The sequence below is a fragment of the Lampetra planeri genome, chromosome 22 (assembly GCF_965212315.1).
Source record: "Lampetra planeri chromosome 22, kcLamPlan1.2.h2, whole genome shotgun sequence".
NCBI lineage: Eukaryota > Metazoa > Chordata > Hyperoartia > Petromyzontiformes > Petromyzontidae > Lampetra > Lampetra planeri.
In genome coordinates, this window is record NC_136128.1 from 634,574 (window position 1) to 655,608 (window position 21,035).

The 21,035-nt window shown below is 46.5% G+C and overlaps 1 protein-coding gene across 4 annotated transcripts in view; it reads right to left on the reverse strand.

Moving 5' to 3' along the window:
- LOC144724917 (sodium-dependent multivitamin transporter-like) overlaps nt 1–21,035 on the reverse strand; it is a 36,445-nt gene that overhangs the window by 12,693 nt on the left and 2,717 nt on the right. For 3 of the 4 annotated variants that reach the window (XM_078604212.1, XM_078604211.1, XM_078604213.1), the window contains exons 2-11: nt 14,087–14,506; nt 12,897–12,962; nt 12,333–12,384; nt 11,753–11,820; nt 6,151–6,305; nt 5,520–5,660; nt 4,903–5,032; nt 3,372–3,460; nt 2,059–2,171; nt 1,168–1,235 (exon numbers count right to left, since the gene is read on the reverse strand). In XM_078604212.1, coding sequence (XP_078460338.1) covers nt 1,168–1,235; nt 2,059–2,171; nt 3,372–3,460; nt 4,903–5,032; nt 5,520–5,660; nt 6,151–6,305; nt 11,753–11,820; nt 12,333–12,384; nt 12,897–12,962; nt 14,087–14,437 — 1,233 coding nt within the window. In that variant the 5' untranslated portion in view covers nt 14,438–14,506. The remainder of the gene's footprint in view (nt 1–1,167; nt 1,236–2,058; nt 2,172–3,371; nt 3,461–4,902; nt 5,033–5,519; nt 5,661–6,150; nt 6,306–11,752; nt 11,821–12,332; nt 12,385–12,896; nt 12,963–14,086; nt 14,507–21,035) is intronic. The other variant, XM_078604214.1, reaches the window with a different exon arrangement.

Below are 21,035 nucleotides of genomic sequence, written 5' to 3' on the forward strand. Positions count from 1 at the left end.
TCACATTCGGCATTGTGGGTCAGGCAGTGCGTTGGCTGGCTGACCCAGTTATGTAGTTACCCCATCATGGTCTAGTTAACCGTTGTTACGTTACGTAGTTACCCTGTTGGGGTTGTGTAATAAACGTGTTGCCTCCAAGTTCAAGTGTGTGCCTCCGTAGAACCCACTACACTTGGAAGAAAGGGTGCAATCAAAACAGTAGTGGTCACTGTAAATAACAGGGGGATTGAGGAAATTGTAATTTCAACGTTTTATATAACCAGATCTAAGAGGTTTCCTTTTATGTGTAGGAGATGTAATAGATTGAGTCAGGCCAAGAATATCCAGAACAGACAGAAATGCGGATACATTAAGATCTAGAGGGTTGTCAACATGGAAATTGAATACAACCAGCAATTACTACTGGAGAGGAAGACATGCTGAGCCCTTGAAGTGTAGACAGGATTAAAAGGACAGGATTAAAAGGAGATTTTGTGGAGGAAACCTTTGCTTCCTGCGGTGTGGCAGATGAGGGTGTCTATTTAAAATATAGGCTTTTGCGACCAATATTATCCAAAATAAAGGTTTTTCGGGTTAGGTTGTAAATGTTGCAGGTTTACTCTCCAACACACCGGTGTGCTGAAGTAGTAACTAATTGGCACGTTTTGTTTACGTGACAAACCTTACTAATTGGCTGTGTCGGGTGGTGGCGGGTTTAATAAACACATCTATATTTACACGATCTAACCCAAAAAAAACTGTATTATGGAGGGTGTCTATGTGATATGATGGGTATATCAGAGTTGAAGCCTAGACAGCAACCAGAATTAATGATGGGTTGTTGGCATAATTAGTCAGGTCAATTTGATGAATGCATTCTCCGACTGCGACCTGACCCACGATGTACCTAAGGCCGTCGTTGTAATATTACCAGCAGTTGACAAGCCGAGTGGCCGCTTGGGTGAGGATGACGTGGAGTGTATTTCAGGCCCAGCAGAAAATCTCGCAATTAACTCGATGCCATATTTCAGAAGTAGGCGACGAGTTTAATGACAGAAGCAACTCCGGACCAGCTCGCCAAAGGTTGACTGGCTAAGTTGGTTTAGCCAGCCGGTGACACCGCTGGTAGGACCGCACTGGTGTACGCAGGAAACTTTGCTTTATTTGCTTGTGCCTCGTGCTTGTTACCTGCAGCACGGAGCCCATGAGAGACGCAATGTAGGCCAAGCCCAGACAGAGAATCCCGTAGGCCACGGCTACACACACAGACACACACACAGACACACACACACACCCCTCACAGCTACTCTCGAAGACAAAGATCTCCCGTGTAGCCATCAACAAGTGCTTTGAGTAGCACCTCTGAAGGCCGGCATGACACACGAGGGGTGAGTGCCCAGCACCATGCTTGGCCACCTTTGTCTTCCCAGTGGCAATCTTTAAACATCACACTAGGTACCAATTTGAGGGAAGGCCCAGGGACCGGTTCAGATATTTGCCACTGTTATTGGTTGTGAGAGGGAATAAAACTCGGGTCGCCAAGTTTATAGTGCATTGTGCTAACCACTACTCCAACGCTCCTAACACAAAAAAACAAAGACACTCATACACATGGAGACACAGAATGAAAATATACTTACATAAAATCTGACCCATAATGCTCCACAGCAATACATGGAAAGCAAATAGGCTGATGGACTTAACATATTTTGTTTATATATGCTTAGAACTACACGGAGAGACAGGAAGAGGAACACGTCGAGGAGAGAACACGCCCAAGTTATGGACATAGTATTGAGTGTTAAGAAACATCAGGGGGCTTTTGTCACGATGCGTCATCATGAGTAGGGATGATGGGTGGTGGTTGAGACGGAGGATGAAGCGGCAGCGTAAGGTAGCAACCCGCTCGAAAGGGCGTCCACTCCAAAGATGAAGCAATGACATTAATCTGTGTGCAGGTGCTTGATGGATTGTGGCATAGCAGGATCGTGAGGAATGGCGACAGCTTGAGGAGGGCCTTCATCCAGCAGTGGATCGATCATGGCTGACGAGGAAGATGATGAGGGGACCAAGTCTCACCGAGTGCCTTGGAAGTCCGCATGGCGTTCTGCTCGGACAGCCCGGGCACACACGGCCGGACCAGGTCTTCCAAGGTCACCGTGGCCAGAGAGTTGAAGGCTGACGAGATGGTGCTGCACACATAGAAGAAAAATCCCAGTCGAGGTGAAGATGCGACAATCCTGGCTCAATGCCGCGGAAGCCACAACTCGACAGGGAGAGGTGAAACAGCCAACTCTCCATTCGCGGGGGTAATGTGGGGAAGCGTGGCCCAGACAAAGCACAAACATGGACATTGCAAAGTGCATGTACATTTCAACCCTCCCCCCACTCCCCCACCACAGAAATGTGGAATCTCCACCACTGTCACAAGGCTTAAAAGTGGGAGATTAACACCACCTAAATGCTCAGTTCTAATATGTAATGCAACATCGGTGACGTTTGGGCAATGGCCCTTCTTCATTGCAGAAGAGTGATTGACTGAAGCAAGTAAATTCATAAAAGCGCAACTGTTATAACCTAGATTATAACGAGTGCAGGAAATCACCTTGACTCGACTATATGTGTAATGTGAGGATATATCCGGGTTGCTGATGGATCACACCTCGTTACGATGATTGGCTCTACCGGTCCTGGCCCATAGCCAATGGGGGGAAGTCTAGGGGCGTGGCCCTGACGTAATGGGAAGGTGACATCTGTAAGTAGAGGATTGGATCTGCTGGCTTTAGCCACAGCCAATGGGGGGACGAGTCAGGGGCGCGGGTCCTGGGAATGTACGATGGAGTCTAGAAGATTCCATAGAGGTTAACCAGGATTGGTGGAAAGGTACCACGTGACCCGAGTATTAAAAGAGGTGGAGACGGACAACACGTGGTCAGATCTGGAACGAACGGAGGGTGAGGCCACGCTGGAGCGGGGTCCAGGCTGTCACGTGGCCGCGCGTGTCTATCTCTCGCTCTCCCTCTCACGCTGTCTGTCAGCAGCATGAAGGAGTAAGATAAGAGTGTTGTGAACGAAAGACAAATAAAGACCAGATTCCAGAAGTCGCTTCCACGACCTTTATTACATATGTACATTAGGCTGAAACACTTTCATTATTGTTACCTACGAAAAATGGGAGTGAAGACACAGAATGTGTTGTATGCATTGATTCTCGAAGCAATAGGTTGCTTGCTGCCCATGCACTTGCATTCACGTGGCCAATGAGTGACTGAAATGCGACGAGTGAGGAGCGGCTAACTGGTGAATCCAGCGCGTACATCGTCACTTCTCCTCCCCCCCACCCCCGCCTCGCCGTGCAGGGCGACCATGGCTCCCGTGGCCTCTATCCGCACCTGAGTGAAGCGCTGAAAAGGCAGGCAACAAACAGGCCTGGCAGGCCCGGCAGGTCACGAAGAACGTCCATCACGAAATACAGCACCAGCTTGCACGCATACACAAAAATACAGTCGGTAGATACTTCGGTTAACTCTTCATTATCTGTGATGAGGGGATGGGGGAGGACTGGCCAGGTACAACAGACACGGATCATGCCAATCACAGGTAAATTAGGCGAAGCAGGCATTTATTGTTCACCTGCGTACAGTGGAGGGTAGATGGTCTCAAGTGTGTTCATTGTTTCCTGCAGTAATCGATTACCTGCCAACCTGATTGTGGTCACCATCGAGGAGCAGCTGATGACAAAATCATCCGGTGTGCGCCTCATCTCGACAGATCTCGCAAGCTATGCAGGTTCGAGCCTGGGTAGCACTCGAACGGGCGACTATCATGCGTAACGGGTGTCACAGGCTACGGCGGAGCCGTTTTACGGGCTGCGGACGGATATGCAGCAAAACCTTTTGGTGTAATGTACTCCAGTGCTCAAACATCTTTGCTCCCACCTTCGCCAACCTGTTCTGAAGGATGGAAGAATAATTCCCTAGACCCGCATGGCGTGGGGAGGCCCTCATCCAGCAGTGGATTGACAAAGGGCTATACGTGTATATACTGCTTTGCAAGCAAATTGCGCACACGTACATATTTTAATATTCCGCTAACACTACGAGCACGTGTGTAAATATTACAGGCTTGCATAAGCCAGCTCACACTGTGAATAAACATGCAGTAACTGACATGTCAGTGGTATTGCGCATAACCTATGCATGGTCTCTCAACAGTGGACGTTCAAATTTCGCGCAGCCGTGAGAACTGTCATATTGGTGCAGCAGCAGAGTGTTGACACTCGCACCTCACAGCGAGAAGGACGCAGGTTTCATTCCCGACTCGGGTGCCTCGATGTGCGGAGTGTGTACATTATATCCCTCCTGTTGTGCACGGGTTTCCTACAGGCTCTCTAGTTTCTTCCCACAGTGAAAAAAACCTCCATACAATGCGACTGCTATCGGCCAAGGAGAGTTGGCTGTTTTTGGATTGAAAATCTTATAAAAAAACATCACGCTTCTGAGGATGCTGGCATTTTCCCATGCATGTCGCTGTGCATACGTGTACACGTTTAACGGTGCGTTCACGCCGATATAGGGGAGAGTGTAAAAAGCAGGGCTGCCACCAGTCCGGGAATTGACGTCTGTGTTGCGGTGGCAGCATATCCCAGTCAGAGGTCACGTACACATCTACATGTATAGCCCCTTTGTCAATCCACTGCTGGATGGCTACTTCGTCACTCGGGTTGTCACCTGTCCTCAAATACAGTCTGTGTTCGGGTGGAAGAAATCGATTCGTACCGGTATTGAGTTATGACAGTAGAATGCACAGTTTTGATCGATGCTCCCGGAGAAGTGTCTGGGTTTGGCCAACAGGGGGAAAGGTGGCAGCCCCAACACCGACGCATACAGAACACACAAAAAGCGGTGTGCGTGGTGGCGTCACCTGGTCTGGGCTCTTGAGAAGGCCCGTGTTGAGAGGGCTGCACTCCTGGTAGCGCGCGTACATCACAAGGCCCATCACGCAGCTGATCGCGAGGACGATCTGCTGCCACGGAAACACCACGTAGCACGACCTGTGAGCACACGCAGATTCCCTCGCTCAGCCTCGCCACGCCGCTTGGACAACAAAAAACTAAACCATCTGAGCAATGGAAGCGCTCTAGATTTGGTAGTTCAGAAGAATACAGAGAATCGGATAAACAAGAAAAATGGTAAAAAAAAAAATACTAAAAATAATGGGACAAGGCCAAAGAACGATGCTGGACGGAGTAACAGGGAAATTACATGCGCTGCGTTATGCGAGGCCAGCAGGGGCTTCACCGCTGTGCCTCTCCCTTAATATCATCACACATGGTGGTGAGATGACACTAGGAAGGACCCAGCTAAGCACGGACAACTTCATGAGTGCTGTTGGACATTGACTTCTCCACTGCCCACACGTGTGTGTCTGCATGTGTCTGTATGTGTGCCTGTGTGATTGTGTGCCTGCATGTCTGTACGCGCGTCTGCGTGCATGTTTGCGTGTCAGCGTGTATGCACAGCACGAGAATGCGCGCTTACAGAATCGCCTGGCGCTCGGAGCGCGCACACAGGTAGCGCTGCACCTGCGCCTGGTTGACGCCGTACAGCGCCAGCATCATGAACATGCCACCGATGGACAGACTCCAGAACGAGTGCCGCTCCGTGGGGTCAGGGTTCCAGCTGCTCACAGGACACACGAGCAGAGCAGCCTCATCGCACCGACGCGCCATCCTCACCGTCATCGAGCGAATGTGTTGTATGTTTTTTTAAATGTATTAGTCGGTCTACTTTCAGACAAGTTCTTGGTCATTCAAGCAGAGCCACTGACCCTTGGCGAGCGAGGAGCAACTAATAATCAAGTTAAGAGTGCACAAAAATAAAATTGCATAGGTAATCTGCCCCTGGGTAATAGAGAGTTACCTGTGTGCACATCTCATGTGCTGAGGCCTGAGCTAATCCACTTGGGATCCTTATACGTGTTTTTGATTCATCCAGGTCACCCCTCCCCCACTACCCCAGAGTTTAACTCTGGATGGCAGAGAAGTGTACACGTTAATCCACTGCTGGATGAATGTCTCCACACACCGTGTATGTCGTGGGGTTATATTTGACGTGGTGCGCGGTTCACGGTGCGATGCGAGATGGTTGTGCTGCGCTTCGCGTCTATTACTTGATCGCTGAGATCCGTCCCCCCTGGCTGGCGATGTCCCACACACGGCCTATGCCGCCGGCCTGCCAGCACCCCACGCCAATCACGGCGAGCTGCCCCGCCACCATCACGACAGTCTGGAACGCGTCTGCCCAGATCACGGCCTTCAGGCCGCCCTGTGATGATGCACACAACAAACACAGGAGACCTGTATGGAAACATTCACATGCTGGAACGTTCCAGACGGCATTGTAAACTCAAAATGGCTATACATTGCCGGTGGCTTCCACTGTTGAGAGGTCATAAAATGACCAGTCTTACAAGCATTCACGGGAGCAGGTCATTGCAAACCCACATTGTTGCCCAATTAATTTTTTAAAATGTAGCTTATACAGCCTGCCCGCCTTTGTCTTCCCAGCGCTGATGTTTAAACAGCTTGTGGTACTAGAACAATGGGGTATTTGAGACAATCGCTCAGTAAGGAAGTGATCGCAGACCAAATACAAAAACCATGCAGAATAGACAACACACACAAGGAGTACGAACAAATTGAGAACTGCGCCCCGAGGTTAGGCTCTCGTTTGTCAACCGAGTTGGCAGGAAAAAAACTTGTTGAACTACAAGGTACTAACGCATTCATTAAGGTGCAATACACTCGCGCTGCGCCGTTACAACTGCAACACAAACAAAATTGCGCGTGGAGTTGGGCGCTGTGGTGGCAAAGAGACGTTCGCCAGATATATTCTGGAGGCCGTGGGTTCGATCCTGACCCTGATACCTGTATATTTGGAGTTCGTGTGTTTTCTCTCAACGAGGATTTTTCTCCGAGTTCCTCTGGTTTTGCCCTCCGCATTCACAGACATGCGTTTAGATTATTTGGCTGCTACCATAACTTCCCACATGTGATGATATAATCCACTTTGATGAGCTGTCATGTGTGGCCAGGTCACCTGCAAAAAGTAGCTCAAGAGCTCAGTGGGCTTTACCTCGTAAACAACATAGTTTATATTTTTGACTTAAAACTTTCATGACTGCAGGAATTCATATTCTATGGTTCTTTCGTCACATAGATAGAAAAAATAACAATAAAATAATAAAAATACAGTGAATAGAAATATAAACTTTGCAAAAAACTTTGCAGTCACCCCTAAACACATTCCAGTGGATGACATCATTCCCAGGTCGATGTAGCTCTTAAGGGTTTGGGACACATCGCTGCAGACTTGACAAGAACTGAAATCACTGCAATCCTCAAAAGTGCTAAGATACCAGTCAGCAACATCAGTAAGGATGAGCGTTTTGAGTTATCTCAATTGAAAAAGAGGGATGATATCGTCATCCTCTCAGCCGACAAGGGCAATGCCATTGTCATCATGGATAAACCCGTGTACAATAACAAAATTCAGGACCTACTTAATGATGGTAGCTACACAAAAATTAAAAGAGATCCCACCAAGAACCTTGTTACAAAAACGAGCAATATCATCACTGATTCAGCTTCCTTAATTGAACAGACCAAACGGTTTTCCTTAAAACCCTCTGCTACTAGACAACCCAGATTATATGGCTCACCAAAAATCCATAAAGTTACACCGCTTCGTCCAATTGTCTCCACAATTGGCTCACCGACCTACAAACTGGCTCGATATCTGTCTGAGACCTTACAGCCCTTCACTGGTAAGACCACCTCTTCTGTACTTAACTCAGCTCACCTGGTATCGTCAATTAAAGACATTACTGTCCCCAGATGATTTACTCATTAGGTTCGATGTATTTTCTTTGTTCACCAAAGTACTTGTGCCCGATACCATTGCAATCATTGAAGACCTGGTCCAACAAGGATTGAATGCTGATGCACTGGCCCTGGTGAGACACTGCCTCACCAACACATACTTCACCTGGAATGGAACATTCTACAAAGGCACTCCATTGGAAAAATTTGAGACGGACGCCATCCAGGCTTCCACTCTACGCCCGTCCTTGTGGAAGAGGTACGTAGATGACACGTTTGTCATCTGGCCACATGGCTGACCGGCTCTAAACCAATTCCACAACCACATCAATTCCATACACCCAGCCATCAAATTCACCATGGAGGTAGAAAAGGATGGCATGCTACCTTTTTTGGATGTCCTAATAAAAAAGAGACGAGATGGCTTAATGAGCCATTCTGTCTACAGGAAAGTAACCCATACTGACGCCTACATAAAACCTGATTCCCACCACCATCCATCCCTGAAGAATTCCCTCATCAAAACGCTACACCATAGAGCTCAATGTATCTCCCACCATGAACACCTAACCAGTGAACTCAAACACGTACACCAAGCTCTCAAGGCGAATGGATATTCTGACTACACAATCCGCAAAGCCATCACCCCAACCGTGAGGAAGGAGCCATCTGAGGATCCAATCAAAACCATCACCCTGCCATACATAGCAGGGGTAACCAAAAATATTTCCAAAATCATGAACAAACACAAGATCCAGGTCCAATTTAACACAGTACATAAAATTCGTGATCTGATCCCATCTGTGAAAGACAAGATTCCTGAAATGCAATATCCCGGCATCTACAAACTAAGCTGTATCTGCGGCAGCAGTTAGATTGGGGAAACTAAGCGACATGTCTCTGACCGTGTCCGTGAACATAAGGCAGATTTGAAACATGGTAGGATCAATACTTCTGCCGTGGCTGATAATTATTTTAATGCGGCTGGCTCACACGAAATTGATTTCTCTAAGACAATGGTACTTTGCAAGCCTACTGGCTATCAACAAAGATTCGTTCTATTCTTAGGTTTTTTTGGTAAAGTCACGTAGGTAAAACATCAAAATTAATGAAAATAAAATAAAAACAAAAATCACGACGTTTCGGAGGCAACACAAGTCTCCGTCATCAGGTGGGACCGTCACAGCCGAATTAGCTGCATCAAGTGAGGCAATGATTCAAGAAGTAATCCCTTATAAGCAAGTTGAAGGGGGGAGGAGAGGGGGGGGAGCTCATCAGAATGTGGTAGCCAATGAATGGAACGTATCGGGAGGGAGGGGGCGGGGCTCAAAGACAGCACGGAGTGCTAAGTACAACGCATCGGGTGGGAGGGGGGGGGCGGGGCCAAAACAATGGACGACGGCTTGGACGCAGTTGCTGCTGCACACGCCAACACAATGGACAGAGAGGGGGGAGGGGGAGGTCTGATACACATGATAGACAAAAGAACGAAAATGCCCATGTTTATACCAATGCTGGCTGAACAATGAAGAGAGCACTGCCAAAAAATAACTAGGGACGTTAACACTCGGTAAAGTAAAGTAAAATAGTGCCTGTCAGATAAGATGGTCCAAAAAAGTGTAATTAAGTCTTTTTTGCGTGGTTGATAACATCTTTCCAATGATTACTAAGTTTGTACCCATCATCACGGTTGAAATTATGTCTGTGTTTGTATATTTGTATGGCTTCGTGTATACAAACACAGACATAATTTTAACCGTGATGATGGGTACAAACTTAGTAATCATTGGAAAGATGTTATCAACCACGCAAAAAAGACTTAATTACACGTTTTTGGACCATCTTATCTGACAGGCACTATTTTACTTTACTTTACCGAGTGTTAACATCCCCAGTTATTTTTTGGCAGTGCTCTCTTCATTGTTCAGCCAGCATTGGTATAAACATGGGCATTTTCGTTCTTTTGTCTATCATGTGTATCAGACCTCCCCCTCCCCCCTCTCTGTCCATTGTGTTGGCGTGTGCAGCAGCAACCGCGTCCAAGCCGTCGTCCATTGTTTTGGCCCCGCTCCCCCCCCCCTCCCGATGCGTTGTACTTAGCACTCCGTGCTCTCTTTCAGCCCCGCCCCCCTCCCTCCCGATACGTTCCATTCATTGGCTACCACATTCTGATGAGCTCCCCCCCCCCCTCTCCTCCCCCCTTCAACTTGCTTATAAGGGATTACTTCTTGAATCATTGCCTCACTTGATGCAGCTAATTCGGCTGTGACGGTCCCACCTGATGACGGAGACTTGTGTTGCCTCCGAAACGTCGTGATTTTTGTTTTTATTTTCATTAATTTTGATGTTTTACCTACGTGACTTTACCGAAAAAACCTAAGAATATGATTCCTTGCAGTCACGAAAGCTTCAAATCTAGAAAGATTCGTTCATGAAGCCATCCATATATACAGACACAGAGACAATTTCAACCGAGAGGAAGGTTATAGACCGAGCAATCATTGGAAAGATGTCATCAACCACTTTGGGTCATGATTTGATTTGTGTTTTCTTGTCCACCTCCACCGTCAGCAGTGTGGGTGTGTGGAGCGAGGTGCAATGCTTTTACTGGTAGGAACGAAGTGAACCAGCCTACAATAGATTATATCGTCCGTCCGTCCGTCTAGCAACATCGCCCCCTACTGCAAACACTTGGCATGACCCTACAAAAACCTTTAGACTCGGTGACGCTTTCCTGGCTAAACAAGTGTAACATTCCCTTATAATTTCCTCAGATAGCTTTTAATTAAAACATTTAAATTAATGAGGCTTTCCTGGCCAAACAAGTGTAACATTCCCTTATAATTCCCTGAGATAGCTTTTAATTAAAACTTTTAAATTAAAATTTAACTCACAGCGCCCTAAAGCCTACAGCTAGGCCCAAAGCCTCGAACTACGCCTCAAACTCTCCCTTCGTATCGTACCCCCGCGTGTGCAAGGGAGTTAATGTTTAACAATGTTACATTCCCTGATGCTTTTAAATATAAACATTTAAATGTAAAGCTTTTACATAAATAATAAAAAAATTAAATTAAAAATTAACTCACGGCGGCCTAAAGCTAGGCCTAAAGCCTAGAACTAGGCCTCAAACTCTCCCTTCGTATCGTACCCCCGCGTGTGTGAAAGGGAGTTAATGTTTAACAATGTTACATTCCCTGATGTTTTTAAATATAAACATTTACATTTAAAGCTTTTACATAAATAATTAAAACATTTAAATTAAAAATTAACTCACAGCGGCCTAAAGCCTACAGCTAGGCCTAAAGCCTAGAACTAGGCCTCAAACTCTCCCTTCGTATCGTCCGATTAGGTGTAGCAACATCGCCACCTACTGCAAACACTTGGCAGGACCCTAGAAAAACCTTTAGACTCAGTGGGGCTTTCCTGGCTAAACAAGTGTAATAATATATTATGTTTATATTCTTTGGTTATTCGTTCCTACCAGCCCACCCCGCAGGGTCCTGTTATTGGTGTAGACCTACTGCCGGTGTCGGAGCCCTCTCTTACATTAACATTAGCTGCCCCGCCCATATCTAAACCTTTATAAACAGCTCTTTGATTGGTGTAGACCTACTGCCGGTGTCGGAGCCCTCTCTTACATTAACCTTAGCTGCCCCGCCAATCTCTAAACCTTTATAAACAGCTTGCCCTCAGGCTAACCTCCCTGTTCCTAATGACCTCTTGTGTTGCAATCGAAACATCGTGATATTTTTATTCACTTTATTTTTATTATTTTATTGTTATTTTTTCTATCTACGTGACTTTACCAAAAGAACCATAGAATATAGTTTATAGTTTTTCATATAAAACATGTGTTATTCATACACCACGGTCTTTAAAACGTAGACTTACGATGGCCGTGTAGAGTGTGCACACAAAGCCCAGACCAGTCACAGAGGCCCACAGGCTGATTCCCGTCACTACGCAAAGCAACAACGCAACCATAAACCTCCAGCAGTTCACCCGACACGCAACGGAACGTGGGACAGCTTGGAAATTTGAATCACACGGTAATAAATGTGGGCTTGGGCAGGACACGGTGTTCGAGATGATGATGGTCAGGGGTCGAGAATAAAAAGTGACAGCCTAGAAAGGCAATACTCCCGAAAGATCAACCACCGCGGAGATGGAGCACTCGAATCAACTATTGTGCATGAAGATGCTAGTGTATTGCATAGGTGAAGAGAGTGAATTATTGAAGGTTGACTGGGCCCATCATCCGACTGGAGTTGATCAAATGTGCACTACTTTGTTGGGAAGTCACCAGTGGTTTGTCCTCTGGATATACTTGCCCCCGCTATAGAAATGTGAAATTTCCACAAAGGGCTTAGGACTGTGAAGAGATGACCACGACCTCTTATGCTCATTTTAGCAGTAAATTACTTGGCTAGACTATCTTATTCAACACGAGGGGTCAGGGAGACGCACGCACCTGTATTGAGTATCAGCGCTGGGGCATAGAGCCCCACTCCCATGTACACGACCTACAAAACACCAACAACAGCCGATGTGACAACCACGCATTAGTTTAAATGATAATTTACTTATTTATCCCAGAGCCATACTTTTGAGGAAGATTATTTTGAAATATTTTCAGCCAATTATACGAGTGGGAAGAAAGTGGAGCACCCGGAGAAAACCCACGCGTGCGAGGGGAAACACCTTTCCTGTACAGATGGAAACAGATGGCGATTAGTCCACTTTCTGTACTGCCTTCTCCTGGCGAGCCAGGGTATGACACCGCAACACCCACGGAAAAGGAGTTTCACAAGATTTGTGTGGTGATTCACCAAGCCTCACCTCCAATGTTGGATTACATATGCATTGACACCACCCCCACCAGTAAACGTCTGATAAACGTGGAAGAGTAGGCCAAATATACCCTGTTGAGCTCCATCTAATAGAGGCCCTTCTGCCTGCAGTGACGAGAGCAAGCCATTTCAGGGCTGCACATTTCCTTTTGTTTCACATGAACACACGGGGATGGAATACCCACCATCTGGAAAATGAAAGTAGCTGTTCCACATATCCGGACCGTTTTATTGAAGCGCAACTCCAGGTACTGCAGGGCAACAAGCACGCACGGACACGCACAACAATCCACAAGCAGACACGTGACACGAACTTCATTTTAGGCTTTCACACGGCAGAAGAATCGGTTATTATTTTCAAGAGATACAGTGACTCATCTTGCCTACACTCATTTCCTTCCACCCTAGCGCTTTTCCCTGCTTAAAAATCTACACTCACCACCTGCACCAACCAGCGCTCGCCATCACAGTGATTCATGCTTAAACAACCCCCCTACGGCCCGGCCCGCACGGTGCAGGGAAGCCGTCACATCCAGCAGTGGATTGACTAAGGGACTGTGTGTGTAAAACCCAAGTGTGCCGGTCGTGAGCAAGGGGTGAGAGAGAGGGGGTGATGGGGTGTGGATGTAAGGGGCGAACCTGGGGCAACGTAAATTGCAAGCACTGTATACACCATTAATTTAAAGCAGTGTCATTGCAACTGTCATCGGGGATAACAAGAACACTGTATTTGCGATTATAATCTATCCCAGATCTGGTGAGGGCAGCCTGCACCGTAACCTCGTTTAAAGCGATTCACACAGCAGCAGCAGTTGCAGCATGAGTAGCGATACGACTCAGGTCTGTTCATTAGGCATTCTGCTCCAGCTCTCGTCCCCGCTCAGCGATGAAAGGTAGCGACACCCGTGGCTTCATTGCACTCGAACAGGGGTCAGCAACCTGCGGCTCTGGAAGAACTGCTTCGTAACGTTATTCATTAAGGACCACCGCCTCGTATTCACATGAATTACGAAAAAAATGGCTCTTCTTGTTATTTTGGTTGGCGACCCCTGTACTATAATAATTCAAATGGGGGAGCCGGGGGGGGGGGCAACTTAGCCCCAAGAGGCTCCCGAATGGCCCCCACCGACACTATAAGGCTTGGGGGGAGGGGGAGTTATGAGTCACAACCTCAAAAGCTACGCGGTTGTTTTTGCTCCGATTTGTATTCGCTTCATTGCTGTACTTGTTTTACATTATCGCTTTTGTCATTTTGGTAACGCAGGTCAGTCACTCCTGCAAATGACGCTATCCTACTCTCTTGGGGAGTTCTCGCCTGGTTCTACAAACGACCCTCGAACCGCGGCTGCTGCGGCGGCGGTGTGGGACGCCGCACCTCGTATGTACTCGTGAGCTTCAGCCGGTAGAAGACGGGAATGAAAACGTGCGCAGGGATCAGCAGGCCCAGGAAGTAGGAGAGGCCGAGGAGCCAGTACTCGGTGCCGAAGCGGTACACCTCGGCAGGGGTGCCGAGGATGCCGACGGACGACTGGAACGTGGCAAGCAGCGACAGAGACACGGGCCCACAGCTCATGCTGCGGTCGGCCATGAGGAATGAGCGCGTGGTCTTCTGTCCTCCCCCAACGCAGCCATGGTAGAGGCCGATGCCGCACGAGACAAGCAGCAGCACGGCGCAGATCGTGTAGTCCACCGCGCTGAAGCTCATGGTCAACGGCTGAGCGGCCATGACGGGATGGTCGCGAGACGCGTGCCGGTTCGCGGCCTGCACCACGAGGATGGCGCAGTCTACTCGCCCCTGCGGAGAGAACGCACACAACGAGCGACGCAAAAACAAACACTTTTCCGTAAGGAAAATTGCATCTGCACCTTTGCTGCCACTCCGTCGTTTGTCTCGACCATCGGCCATCACCCCTTGAAGCAATGGGTCCTGGCGAAGCCAACTTGCGCTCTTATCGGACATTGTAATGTCACCGATTTGCATTTACCAACAGATGCGTTCGTCTTTTTGTCTACGCGCAATCCCAAGCAATCATCTCGCTATTTTTCTTTCTTCCACTTTCTTTTTAGCTGTCCACATCTCTGATACAAATGTCTCAGTGGGTAGCGTGCACCGATTGAAAACTCTTTGTCCTCAGAGATGTTGCTGTCTTGCTTTCATAATAATTAATCCTAGGTTTCGTAATAAAATCCATGCTGCTATTATTCCAGTCTCGATTTTCATTCCAAACCATTTTCTATTCATGGTGTTGAGTTTTCCAGCCACATTACTGCCTCGATGATTTATTATCTTTTGAGAACTCGTAGTGAATGACCTTTGTTTCGCTCATGTTTATCTTGAGCCAAACTTTGCAGCACACTACAAGTATCTTTATCATTCCTCGTGTTTTTTCTATTGCTGATAAACATTGAATGACTACAATGTTTTGTTTTAATAATCGCACCTTTTATACTCGCATTGACAACCTTAACATAACGCTACATGCATGGCTACGGCGTACTTGGGGGCTGATTAAACTTATCAGTGCAAAAGCCCGCGTGCAGTGAGAAGCAACACGCATGGAATTTTCAATCCCAGGCCTGGGACCTTCCCTTACTGAAGGCCCAACAGAACTTTTGAATACAGGAAAGTCTCTTTTATGCACGACCCTATTACCCGTAACTCCTATTATCCGTGGGAGCTGTAGGGTACGTAAAAACTCCAATTTCCCATGGCCCTAATTTTCCAATTATCCGCCATCATCCGTGACTTTACCAGAGTTAACCTGCGGATTACTGACATAAATTCGTGGATAATAGGATCTGAGATATTGGTCCTCCACATCACGACAAATGAGTTATTATCTACCTTGCCAAGCAGCCACACATTAGCACACCCAGACACTTCTGTCCTTGCGGTGAGAGAAGAGACCAGCGAACTAGATTTACAAATACAGTGTTGTTGCCTGGTCAAAAAATATTGCCTTCTAGTACCCGATTAGTACGACCAAATTGCATACAGTGACGGACAGATGACGTCTATGGGCCGTGGTAGGCCTCATGGGGTGTCAGGCCATGTGAAATGAAGTTACGGGCTGTGTCGGGCCCACGGGCCGCAGGGTGCCCTCCATGCGGTACGCTGTCATAATGGAGTCATTTTTACATAGTAGTGCAAACACAGCGGGGAACACCTCTCAGAGCGACATCGAGTTTGACTGATCTTGATTAACGTGCAGGACGTGGGCAATCAACTCCCAATTACCCGGGGTAATGGTGGGAGGGGTGGCCCAAAGAAACACAAACAATAATGCAAAACAGATAATAACACAGATAATGCAACACTTATGTGCGATCGCTCGCTCTCGTCGCTTCTGGAGTAAGGCCGTCTACAAGAGGGAGCTCTAGAGAACCCCTCGAGAGTGTTTGGCCTACTCTTCCACGCTGGTTCGTACATCTTTGAACAGCTGGGAGCACCCACACTTTACCCCACCACACACGACTGTTGTGAACCTATTTCTAAAATTGGGCTGATGGAGGCAGTGGGGGGATTAAAAAAAAAACTTGCTGGATTGTTGCAACTGTTATGCCAGGAGATCGAATTTATCCGGTGACCTCTGAAGTCCAGAGTGCTAACCATGGCAGCATCTACCAAACATTAGAAACACATGTAAATTAGGCTATAATATGTATGAATCACCCATGTAGAATGAGGGGGGGGGGGTGTAGCTGTAGAACGTACAGTCCAATTCTCCTGCTGGTTTTGCAGGTTTACTTGGTGACGTGCCAGCTCTCACGTGGGCTCAGAGCTGGGAGTGTGGGGCAGCTGATCATTAAAGCAGCGATATTTTATATTTTAACTACTTAAAAAAAATGTTGCCCGCACAGTTAATTTGCAATCCTGATAATCTATCCGCAGTGAATCTGGAGTTAACGTGACCGTATTATCTTTCTATGCAAATGTACGAGTGTGTCGCAGTGGCAGAGCCAGACAATTGGGATGCACCACAATAATCAAGTGTGGAACGAGCAAGGCTACGATTTTGTCACTATAATTTTTTGTGAAATTAGCGGCCGAGGTGCGTGGATGGTGCCCCTACGATCTGGCAAGATTCAGCACATTCCACGGGATGTGCTGGTATGCTCCTCCACTTTGTCCGTTGCATTCTAAGAATGGCCAAGTGTCTGTTTGTCTGTAGAATTATAGCCTTATTCGTGTTCGTGTAATGAGGAATGGGAGACGGTAACGTGGTTAACTCCATGGGCGATTGTCTATGTCACTGACTAATCGTGCTCATGCACACCTCAAATGTATGCCCTGGTTTAATGTGGAGCTGCACCTCTATGGTCAAGGGTCACCAAGTCATTGTCCACATTACCACTTGCACAAAAACATTTAACGTCATTGTGCATCTTACAGAGAGGGTCTTTGCCTATAAATATCTGTCAGTTCACTAGCATCGGTTCAAACAAGCCTAGCTCTGCTGATGAGACAATGAATGTCGAATCCAGTGCAGAGTTTGTCTTGTGTTGAAGCAATGCTGCTGAACTTATTGACTCACAGAAGGCCATGTGGCTGATGGCATGTGTAAAAACAATGTATTACATTTTTACATGGAAGAACAAATATGGGAATGAGGCGTATCATCAGCTCAGTTATGTTTCCATAAACGTTGGCACATAACCAATAACAGGCAGTAAAAACAGGAATTCTAAGTCTTCACCCCCATTCAACATAGGTAACCAGTAAATATGTTTTGGAGACCAACATATTTGATATCTGTACAACCACGCAAGATCAACGCCTATCAGCTACTTTCCACCCATCGCAAGGAGGCACTCACTCTTTGCTCCGCACATCTCTCAGCCTATGGAGACTTGTGTGACCCATCTGTTAACATATGAATGGAATATTAATCTTGCATTCCTTCAGCTGTGCGAGTCATATTGGGTACACACTCAGCAATCCTCACGTGCAACACTCACTAAAATACAAAATCAGAAGAATGCAAATCTCGTCTATACGTGCAAGCCGCTATGATTATTATGGGTTAAACATGCCGAATGTGCAGACTTCAAACCGCAAATGCCTCACACACCACGAGCAGAGCAACAATGAGGCATTTTAATGTAAGGGCGAATTCTTCATATCCGTCGTGAGATGCGGGTATCCACAAGTTTTCTTTGATAATTATCCACAAGAAGAATGTGGATAATCAGGGATAACTGGAAGAATTTGCCACACGATTCCTGTTAGCTGCAACATTTTTGCATAACTGTAAGCTGCTCTGCAATCATGTTGTTTTCAGAGACCTAACGGCTCCCGTGGATAATGGGAGTCATGTGTAATAGGGTCACAAATAAGAAGAGTTCTCCTGTATTTTTACTGATACTCTTCAATCACACTCTCGCTATGCAGCAAAGCGTAAATCACTGCATATGCAGGCAAACGTGCCACCCCACAATCATTGTATTCCTTGCCTGCCACTCCGTTACTATTCTTGATCGCCGGCCATCATTCCTTCCCGTGAAGTATCCTGTCCAAGCCCAATCGCTTACTTTTCCTTCTACAGTATTTGCAGTGTCATTCTTTTTGACCCACCCTACTGGACATTTGTGAAAAAAGACCTTCATAACTCATATTTCTCCAGCATAAATAATCAGAATCTGATCCTTCATATGCTCTCTGATGCATGTGTTCCTCTTTCTTTCCGTCTCTCAGTGCAATGCCCTGCAGGCATGCATCTCTCCAAACTTCTGTGCACTTTCCAGGTTTGATCTTTCTAGTTTGTTTGTCAATGTGTTTCTGATCCATGTCACAACAGAGAGACGTGTTGGACAGTTCTGCCCTGAGGAGTTCTATCGCTGTAAGTAAATGCATCAGAGGTGCTGAGTTTCTGATATTCGGTCCGAGTTTTAGAATATATTACGATATCATGCAGGTAAAAACACTTTATAATTCCCTACCCCTCTACAGCAGAGAGGATCAAGATGTTATAGTGAAAGTAAAAAACATAATAATTTGGCAGCGAGATCATCAACATTAAAACCAGGGCAGAATGTGTGCATACCCGATGTATGAGGATGAAGCTGTGGGCGCAGTGGTTAGCGCACTGCGCAATGAACCCGGTGAACAGAGTTCAATTCTCGGCCACGGTAGCAGTGACGAGCGATATCCAAACCGATTCTGGGCCCTCCCCTCCCTGTCACTGACCAGCATGGTGAAATATGGCCGACACGGTGTGGTGAGGCCTTCTTCTGAGCGAATTGACCAAGGGCCATCAATTATTGTCATGATCATTTTACACAACTTTGAGGCACCGTGACAATACAAGAAGTGTCACCGTGACAGTATAGTACTGTACTGGCAACTATCAACTCCACGAGGGGGATGCCGCTTTACTCAGCGAAACAAAGAGCGTGTTATGTGGAAATAGTTAACGCGATTATCCCACAGGGGACGAATTAGCAAGAGTCAGCATGCGTATGCCCGCACACATGCAAAATTGGCACAATAACAAAGTTACCCGTATGGCATTAACATACTATCGGGGCAAGTGCTGTTGGCGAGTAGCATCTATGAAAGGCCGGTACAGCCCTCGAACAGATGGGTGGCCAGCACCACTCACAGACACCGTGACACTCACATCCACTCACATGGGCTGCAAACACAAGTGACGCACACGCACAGTCATTTCGTGCATCCACTGCTGGATGCAAATACTTATACTGGTAGGAACGAAGTGAACCAGCCTACAATAGATTATACTGGTAGGAACGAAATGAACCAGCCTACAATAGATTGTATCGTCCGTCCGTCCGTGTAGCAACTTCGCCCCCTACTGCAAACACTTGGCAGGACCCTACAAAAACCTTTAGACTCAGTGACGCTTTCCTGGCTAAACAAGTGTAACACTCCCTTATAATTCCCTGAGATAGCTTTTTAATTAAAAAACCTTTAGACTCAGTGACGCTTTCCTGGCTAAACAAGTGTAACATTCCCTTATAATTCCCTGAGATAGCTTTTAATCAAAACATTTAAATTAAAAATTAACTCACAGCACCCTCAAGCCTACAGCTAGGCCTAAAGCCTAGAACTAGGCCTCAAACTCTCCCTTCGTATCGTACCCCCGCGTGTGTGAAAGGGAGTTAATTTTTAACAATGTTACATTCCCTGATGTTTTTAAATAGAAACATTTAAATTTAAAGCTTTTACATAAATAATAAAAACATTTCAATTAAAAATTAACTCACAGCGGCCTAAAGCCTACAGCTAGGCCTAAAGCCTAGAACTAGGCCTCAAACTCTCCCTTCGTATCATACCCCCGCATGTGTGAAAGGGAGTTAATGTTTAACAATCTTACATTCCCTGATGTTTTTAAATAGAAACATTTAAATTTAAAGCTTTTACATAAATAATAAAAACATTTCAATTAAAAATTAACTCACAGCAGCCTAAAGCCTACAGCTAGGCCTAAAGCCTAGAACTAGGCCTCAAACTCTCCCTTCGTATCGTCCGATTAGGTGTAGCAACATCGCCCCCTACTGCAAACACTTGGCAGGACCCTACAAAAACCTTTAGACTCAGTGAGGCTTTCCTGGCTAAACAAGTGTAATAATACATTATGTTTATATTCTTTGGTTATTCGTTCCTACCAGCCCACCCCGCAGGGTCCTGTTTTGGGTCACGCAGGAATTATTTGACTCTACTTCACCAGGCCAGTCAATGCGGGTTGGCAAAAGCAGGGAGCATAGATATTGGAGCATAATATAGTACAACGAAGGATTTTCGGCACTTCGTTCTGTTTCCCGCAACAAAAAGGCTGCACAAGTGCATGCACGTGCATGTACTATGTGTTTATATGCACGTACAATTTATGTGTTTATGTACATCTGCATGACCATGTATTCAGCAGTGGAATGCCAGGGAGCACTACCGATGCATGCAGTTTGCTGATACAGACAGCATGCTGCAAGCTATTCTGTCAGCATCACTCGAGCCGAACAGTATAACCGCCACACCACTCCCAATCCAGCCACTGCACATGAACCCACTTGTCCCCAAAACTGTGGCCAGCCTTCCGGCCAGATCCTCGGCCTATTCCCAGACCATGACAAATGGAAAACATGCAGACTTGCCCTAAAAAATATATTTTTGATTTATAGATCCAATGCATAACGTCTACGTTGAGCCTCAAAGAAAATATGGCACTCACATTGAGGCAGTTGGGCCCTAAAGGCAGCCATCTATGGCCTCTTGCCAGCAAGTCCGAATATCAACTGTTTAATACCACGGTTCTGAAGGTAACTATTGAATTAAAAAAATATGACGGATATGATAAACATTCCAG